Below are 7,943 nucleotides of genomic sequence, written 5' to 3'. Positions count from 1 at the left end.
ACTGTTGCAGGTCTCCCCAGTGCCACCGTAGCAGGGGAGAACTGGGGCAAACAAACCAGAGGCTGCTCCCTCTGCTATCGCAAATGCCCCAACCTCAGGCTGGCACCCATCCCCAGCACACGAGTCTCCTTGATGGGGGGGACACATGTGGCTCCCATAGCGACACAGCCCGGGCCAGACTCACACTCAGCAGCGGGTTTTCGGGTGGCTTGACAAACTGTGCTTGGCTGTCACCCCAACTCACCGTATGGTGATCTCGAAGATCTGGTTGAGCTTGCTCTGCAGCAGCGTCGCCTGTAACACAGACACAGCGGCTGTATTAGTGCGGCTGCACCCTGAGGTACAAAGGGGACAAACACCCCGTTGGCCTTCCCCGGTCACCAGAGCAGGAGGAGGGTGGCCTGGCAAAATTCAGAACCGCATCATCACCGTCCGCCTCTCCCCAGCAGAGCGGCCGCAGGGATTTAGAGTGCCACAGCCCCGACTCACCCGGGCACCGCAATGGGCTGCGATCTCCTCAAACGGGGCTTTCTGAAATTTCTCCACCACTTGCCGCCTCCGCTCTCGCTCCTGCTCCTCCACGGCGACGCTGTCTACTGAAACAGAGGGGAGATGGCTCTCAGCTGCTCCCCACCCGCAGAGACCACCCCGTACTGCATCCCCACCTCCCCAGCAGAGAGCATGGATTTGGGCATCACTAGAAAGTCAAGGAGAGGGTCTCAGGCTTCTGACTTTGGAACCAGCCCCCCAGGGACACCCCCAGGGCCAGGCAGAGCTATGAAGCTGCCCGGTCGCCCTGCGACGTGGGCGCAATGCTGCCATGGTGAGGCGCTGGGGACTCATCCATTCGTGGTGTGCACACACAGACGCAGGGGTGACAGTACCCACGCCAGCCTCCACCTCTCTCTACCATGGCCCTCGCTTACCTATCGCCTTCTTCAGCGTCTCGTACGTGATCTCTTCTGCTGGTGCTCTCTAAAGGAAAGGGAAAAGCAGATGAGGCTCAACGCACAGCACAAGACACCGTTCTCCGATCACAGCAACCCAGAACTAGTGTCCCAGGCTGTATTCTTGCACCAAAACATAGTCTGTCCTTCAAGATCAGGGATATCTTTCCTGGCAAACTGCACTTTTAAAATGTTTTTTTTCAGGCTGGACGAGCCAGGCCTTACACCTCTCCGAAGGCTCCCATAGCTAAAAAATACGCATACAGGGAAAATAAAGATTTGCCACCCAAACAGCAGCGGGAGACCCTTCCTGCCGTGCAGCTCCCCTTGCAGGCTGGGACCTGTCAGCACCTGGAGCGGAGCATCAGGGGGAGTCGGGGTTTTTCTGACCCCGCTCACTGCCAGACACGCCGGAGCTGAGTGATGGGCCCCTGCGCTCGCAGCCAGTGGAGCAATTATGCGTGCAGCCAAATGAAGAATTAGAGGGCTTAACTGCATGCTGGCAGGCTGCTAAAAGCACACAGTGCCAAAGGGATGAGGCAGCCTCTGCAGCTCTCTTGTAACACAGTACCTGCTCTCGCTCAGGACTGTTTCTCGACTCCACCTCGACCTGCAGGGAAATGGTCTCGCCAATGCTCTTCCTCTTGGACAAGCGGTCTTCATCTGGGGAGGAAGAGAAAGGGCAGGAGAGCTAATTGCAGCCACGCCGGGGGCAGTGGGGCGAGCACAGGCCACTCCCAGGGAACATGGCCTCACGTCGCAACCCCAGGGTAGCAGTTCATCTGCTCAGCCATTCACCCAAATTCATCCAAACTAGCAGAACTGAGCACTGAGCCAAGCCCAGCGGGCTTCATTGCTCCTTCCAGCCAGCCAGCCATGCATGTGGCAACCCCAGGAAGCTTCCAATTCACTGCTTTGTGCCTCAGTTTCCCCAAGGCTACACCTCTAAAGGAGGGCAGGAAAACAACATGCCTACATGTACCACAAGAACTTCACACCCCCGTAACTGTGGAGAGTGAGGGACCAGTTTCCTCCCCTCCCAGTTCTCCGGGATGCGCCAGGGTGCTGCGTACCCGTCAGCTGGGGGATGTAGGGTGTGCTGAGCCGATCCGAGTTGTAGCCGCTGCCGCCCAGCACTTCACTGATCTTGCTCTGCCAGAAGAAGACCTCCGGGCCCAGGCGGTCAAGGCTCTTGCTCAACCTATGGAGATGGAGAAAAACCAATGGAAGATGGCAGCATCTCTCCTGCTAGGGGAACCGTGCCAGCAGGGTTTCCAGTCCCTTTGGGTCGCTTAGCTCCAGCACAGCCGGATACATCATGCTATTTCTGCGCACACCGGCACAAAGCCAGAGGCCCAGAAGGGCTCTCGACCCATCACGAAGGATACGGATGCGCTCAGGAAGGACCACCCTGACCTAGGGAATGTCTCAAGAGGGCTGTGGGACTCACTGGGGGCAGCGTCTCCGTAAGGGACCTCACCACCAAATTTCACCCATGCCAAGTGTGCCAAGGCTGTGTCAGAAGTCCCAGCCAGCCTTGGCCTGGGGATGCCCAGCACGCAGCAGGCATCCTCGAGCTGGCAGCATGGCAGAGCAGCGGGATGACATGCCAGATTTACACCCGTCCTGCTGCCAGAGAAGGGGAGGGACCCCCTGCAGAACTGATCCCGGCGTTGGGCTAGCTGTGAGCGCAAGCCGCGGTGGCCACCCCCGTCCCTGACTGCGTGGGATCCCCCTCAGATTCTAAACAGGCTGAAAACCACTTGATGTCCTTCCCACTGTGCCATCCCCAGATGGGAAAGGAGACAAGCACAGGCAAGTGAAGGGCTGATAAACGCATTATTGCCCACAATCTTATGGACGCCAATCTCTCAGGAGCAGGTAGTGGGGAAGAAGGTATTTTCCAGGCTCTTACCTGGGTCTCTCCACAAACACATCTTCAGGGAGCAGATAGGGAGCTTCCTTCTGCCGCATCTGGATGACCTGCAGAAGACAAGCAAGGAGCCAAGCTCGAACCCCATGGGTGGCCAGGAGAGCTGATGCCAGAGTTGCCACAGATAAGGTTCCAGCCCTGTCCCCAGACCCTCCCTCGCACCTCATGGATGTGCTGGCAGAAGGTGGGCACAGTGGTGAGCTGGCTGATCAGGTTCAGGTAAGCTGCACCGAGGGCAAAGAGCGCGCAGCGGTTGTACGCTGTCAAGTTATCCTCGTTGATCTGGGCAATCTCCTGCAGCAGAGACACAGCCCCATGAGATGAGGATGGACAAGGCCCCAGGGTGGTCCCAATCCACCTCGTGGCATCACCTGCCCTGCAAACATCCCAGCTTTTGGAGCTTGGGTTTGCAGCATTTCAGAGGCTGACAAGGCAACTGGGGTCTCTCCCCAGCGTGCTGGTCTGATCCCACGAGGGTGGGAAAACCTGAGAGCAGGTGAGGCACTTGCATCCTGCTTCCTCAGAGATCCCAACTCCAAAACAACCCCCCTCCCAGAGGCTCCTTCCCATCACATCCCAGCTCCCCCCTGCCTACCTGCACTGCCAGCACCAGGCGGATGAGGTCCACCACGACCTCCTCGTTAGCCAGCTCGATGCTGATGAGCATCAGCATGCTGTAGAGAGCCTCATAGTGAGCCTGCACATTGCTCTCCTCCTTGCATATCAAGTAGATGTGCCGGTAGAGCTGCTGGCCATGCTGTGGGGACACGTAAGGATGCAGTCACCTCCTAAGCATCCCCTGCGAGCAACACTGCCATCAACACAGAGAAAGTAAAGCAGCAGAGCCCAGCAAAGGGGTCTCCAACAATGCAGGAGGGAGCAGAGCTCCTCCGGTCACCAAGCAAACAAAAAAAGCCCCAGGGAGAGGGAGCTGTGACTATCAGGTGGTGTTTCACCATTCGATGCTGGACCCTGATGGGGAAGAGCCACCGGCAGGTCCAAGAGCAGAGCCCAGGGCAGGCAAACAGCACTCGCAGCACCGAGCCCAAGGAAAGGATGCCTCTGTTGCAGAAGCATTATAGAAATCACGGCTCAGACCACAACAGAGCAATAAAGCCCTGAGACACACTGCTTGATAGCGAGGCATGGGACAGAGCAGGGCACACGTTGGCGCAAGGGAAACACAACTCTGCTACGGTTTTCAGTTGAGGGGCTGCATTGCTGCTCCCTGGTGTGTGCTGGGTAATAAACTGATCCTCTCTTGGCCTCAAGTTAGTTCCAGAGGAGTTTGCACCACCCCTGAAAATGTTTTAAGGGGGGAGGGAGGGAAATAAAAATAAATAAATAAATAAAATAATCAGGCAACTGTTGACAAATAGCTTTTTGGGATATCAGCACATCCTGGGGTACTCATTCCTTGGGGCAAATAGCAGATTTAGGCGTCTAGAAAGGCCCACACATGAAGTGCCGATGGAGATTGAATCCCACTGGCTTTTCCCAGGGACATCCCCAGGTTTAGAGGCATCACAGGGCTTTTCCCCATGGCTCAGTGTGACTTGGGGAAACAGATGCACAGTCCTTACACCGGTCTGCACGAGGACAGCTTGACCCAGACCCTGCCACTACCTTCTTCATGAAGACAGTATCTTGACGTGAGCATTTGTCCACTTTCAGCTTCAGGACCGAGATGTCGCTGATGGTGCTGCAAGGAAAGGCCAAGGGGAAGGGAAAACTCAGTCATCGGAGGGAGGAGGCGCGATTCCTGCATGCCTGCAGAGCTGCTGGCCAGGAACGAGGGGGGAAGCTAACAGTGGCTTTTAAAACCCATCTGAGCAATTCAGATATTCAAGCGTACTGAGCCAAATCACTACAGGATTTCAAGGCAGTGGCACTCCGGAACACAAAGGCAAGCTAACAAAGAAGCATGCAAGCAAAATGGATTAGCAGGACCACAGCAAAACCCATGGAGATGTTTCCATCTGGGATTACAGTCACCTTCTTCCAAGGTAACGCAGCATGGACAACACGAGTGCCCAGCAGGCCTATCCATGGGGATGCAATGCAGTCGATGAACCCACTCGAGGAGGTTATTGCTCCTGCACATCCTACATTCAGCAGGTCCCATGTCCCTCTGGGCACAGTCTCTCAGAGAGACCCCCCACCCATCTGGCCCTTAGCAGACCGCTGATCTGCAGCATTAAACCACCCCAGAACTGGTACCAGGATTTATTAATAATCCTGCCAGTGCTCCCAGCCCAGCAGATCTCCCTCCCAAGCCTGCTTTGCAGGGTCTGCAGGTCCCAGCCCTGTTGGAAAGCCCCCGGGACATACCTGATGGTGGAGAACTTCTGCCGATTCCCATGGCGATCGATGAAGCTGATGAGAATCTCCAGGACAAAGAGGCGGATCTCAGCATCCTCCATGAGGGCTGCAGAGAGCAGCCTGTCCAGGAAGGCGCTGGGAAGTGCTGTGAGCATGTTACTGCACTGGAAGCCCACGGAGACCTGCAAGCATCAGAGAAAAAGGGAGGCAACATGAGGATGTCACTTGAGGGGGGTAAAAACACACCAAGAAAGAGGGGATGCGAGCAGAGAAGACTAAGTACAGCTTGAGCTCTTCCTAAACCACCCTGGGGAGAGGGTCCCCAAGCTCAGCTCTCCCATGCCAGCAGCTGGGGACCCCACGTGTCTGATGGCAGCTGGACACTCCTGCGCGGATTGAGACACATTCATACCTGGAGGAGGGACTTCAGAAGCATTATCTGTGTCAGCCGATTCCGGTTCTCCCTTCATGAAGAGAAGAAACAAATGGTAAAATCCAAGTGAAAACAAAACAACTCTCCTTCCATACCCAAAGGATGGAAAAGCCTCAGAAAGGGTAGGACCAGTTTCCCAAGAGTCACCACCACAAACAGCCATGCTGTAAAGGTCTCCAGAAAATGAGCTCCAGATTTAACAGCCAGCAAAAAGGCTGCTAAAGGAATGATGAATATCAAAGTATACATTATGCCATAGGCACCAGAAACAAGGCAGCACTTGCATCTCCAGGCAGGCGCAAGCTGAGCTCGGGATGATGAATCACCCTCTGGACGTGCCCATCCCACAGCAGCTCTCGAGGGATGCCAGGCACCAGCTCTGAACAGGCTCCTCACTTTTAAGCAGCTGAAAATTGGAAAGATGAAGCCCAAGCCCTCCTGTCCGTGAAGGTACCCCTGCTCCTCGTTCCTGTCTCGCTTCTTGCAAAGCCACCATGAACCACACTTCCACTTCAGTGACGTGAGGGGTTTTTTATGCAAAAAAGAGGAAATCTTGAATTCTCTAATGTCTGAACTCCTAGCCCTATACTGGAAGGGGACACAGGAAGCTCCCAAGGGATTTCCAGGCTGTCCCATCACCCACGGCACGCTGCCTACCTCTGCCTAGGGACTGAGCTACACCGCAAATGGCAGCATCCCCATAAGCCAAACTGCAGGCTGCAGCTCCTCTGCAAACTCTTGGTTCATCTACACACCCAGAGCAAGCACCATCCTTCACACAGCGTCAGATGAGATTTAAAAACTCTCCCGGAGGAAGCTCATGAGCTGATAAAGCAGCAGTGACAGACAGCCTGGCACAGCCAGCCTAGCACTGAGAAGTGACTGCCATCCTGGGGCTATGAGCCCGATTCTGCTCCTGCAGCAAGGAAAGCTGCCCTGGCCGAACGGCACGCAGAACCCAGCGTGTCTCCTGCCGTGTGAATCCGGATTGAACACAGGCGTCAGGAATTACTGCCATGCGAGTGAGGAGCAGAGCGTGTCTCCTATCAGCCGGCAAAGTCTCTCTCCCATCAGAGACAAGTGGGAAGAGCCTGACCATACTTCAAAGATAAATATAGCATGAAAATCTGTTTGCTCCTTACCTACATGTTTCAGCGCTGATACCCTTGCTCCAAATAGCTCTCATAGTCTGTTCCCACACTTCTTAAGCAGTTATGTTGTTTGGGTGTTTTCCTTTCCTTCTCTTCCTCCACCACCGGGTAGAAATACCACCTCCCGCTCAGTGTTAATAAAACACTCAGAGGCAGCTCAGAGGGGCCACGCGCCAGCGGTGGGAGGCAGCGATGAGCAGCCAGTCCCATGAAGCCATACACGAGCTTCTCAAAAGCCACGGGCAGCCCTCACTCACCAGCGGCCACCTCGCTGCCCTGAGACATCTGAAGTCACTCCCCTGAACGTTATTTTTAGTTCCTGGCTAGTTTTGGATGACACCCCAGGACCGAGCTCCTGACAGCTGAATCTCTTGGCAGGTACCTGAAGAAATGCAGAGTTTAACTGCAACACCACTGCCTCTAAATACCTTCCCTCCTTGATGCTCCAGTGTTTCAAGGGGCCCTTGTCATCACATTTGCAGCAGACAGCAAAGCATTTTAAACAAGGATCACACGTTGCTCAGCTTCCCTCGGTCTTCAGTGGAAGCTCTCGATGCTCAGCCTTTCCGACAATGCGCCCACGTCCCACTCTATCGCCAAAGGCCACCTCAAGGTGGGAACGGTTTCAGGAGCTCCCCAGCACTTTCAGCCCCACGTTCAAAGCCTCACACCACCGCACACGGGACAGCAGCAGGGAGAGCAGGGCAGGGAGGAGCAAGAGGAGGGAGGAAGGCATCCGTTCTCACCCAGCTTTGCCAGCCTCGATGGACTGCTGCGAGGACGGAAGCGGCACCTTGTTCATGATGAAGACCATCACCTCAGACTGCTGGTAGGTGGGCAGCGTGCTGGCAAAGGACCCTGCGGTGACAAGAGCAAGCTGGTAACGTGCGAGGAGCAGCCCACCGCCCCCAGACGCACCCAGTGCCGTGGGGTCTGCCCGCCTGCACCGCTCCAAGCCTGCTGCCAGACCCTCATAGCCAGGCTGGGATAGGACAATGCCCGCCTGGATCTGGTACCCACAGGCAGCTTTACCTTCAGGGTGATTCAAGACCCATCAAAACACCTCCCAGGTGGGGCAGCCCCAGGCCCAGGCAAGGTGAGGCTGAGAGACGCCAGCCTCTGCCTCTACCCCTTCCTTTTTTGGGGCTGGTGCATCC

At 55.7% G+C, this 7,943-nt stretch overlaps 1 protein-coding gene across 1 annotated transcript in view; it reads right to left on the bottom strand.

Annotated features, from left to right (window-relative positions):
• Positions 1-7,943, bottom strand: part of EFR3B (EFR3 homolog B (S. cerevisiae)) — a gene marked incomplete at its 5' end in the record, with an annotated part of 29,316 nt that overhangs the window by 175 nt on the left and 21,198 nt on the right. Inside the window, 12 exons of the mRNA XM_009583158.1 lie at positions 245-294; positions 490-596; positions 927-975; positions 1,519-1,610; positions 2,021-2,148; positions 2,863-2,930; positions 3,043-3,174; positions 3,476-3,637; positions 4,507-4,582; positions 5,212-5,384; positions 5,615-5,666; positions 7,533-7,644. Of these exons, the coding sequence (XP_009581453.1) occupies positions 245-294; positions 490-596; positions 927-975; positions 1,519-1,610; positions 2,021-2,148; positions 2,863-2,930; positions 3,043-3,174; positions 3,476-3,637; positions 4,507-4,582; positions 5,212-5,384; positions 5,615-5,666; positions 7,533-7,644 (1,201 nt within the window). The remainder of the gene's footprint in view (positions 1-244; positions 295-489; positions 597-926; positions 976-1,518; positions 1,611-2,020; positions 2,149-2,862; positions 2,931-3,042; positions 3,175-3,475; positions 3,638-4,506; positions 4,583-5,211; positions 5,385-5,614; positions 5,667-7,532; positions 7,645-7,943) is intronic.

The sequence above is a fragment of the Fulmarus glacialis genome, unplaced genomic scaffold (genome assembly GCF_000690835.1).
Source record: "Fulmarus glacialis isolate BGI_N327 unplaced genomic scaffold, ASM69083v1 scaffold6038, whole genome shotgun sequence".
Classification (NCBI taxonomy): domain Eukaryota; kingdom Metazoa; phylum Chordata; class Aves; order Procellariiformes; family Procellariidae; genus Fulmarus; species Fulmarus glacialis.
This window is presented reverse-complemented; position numbering and strand designations above follow the sequence as displayed.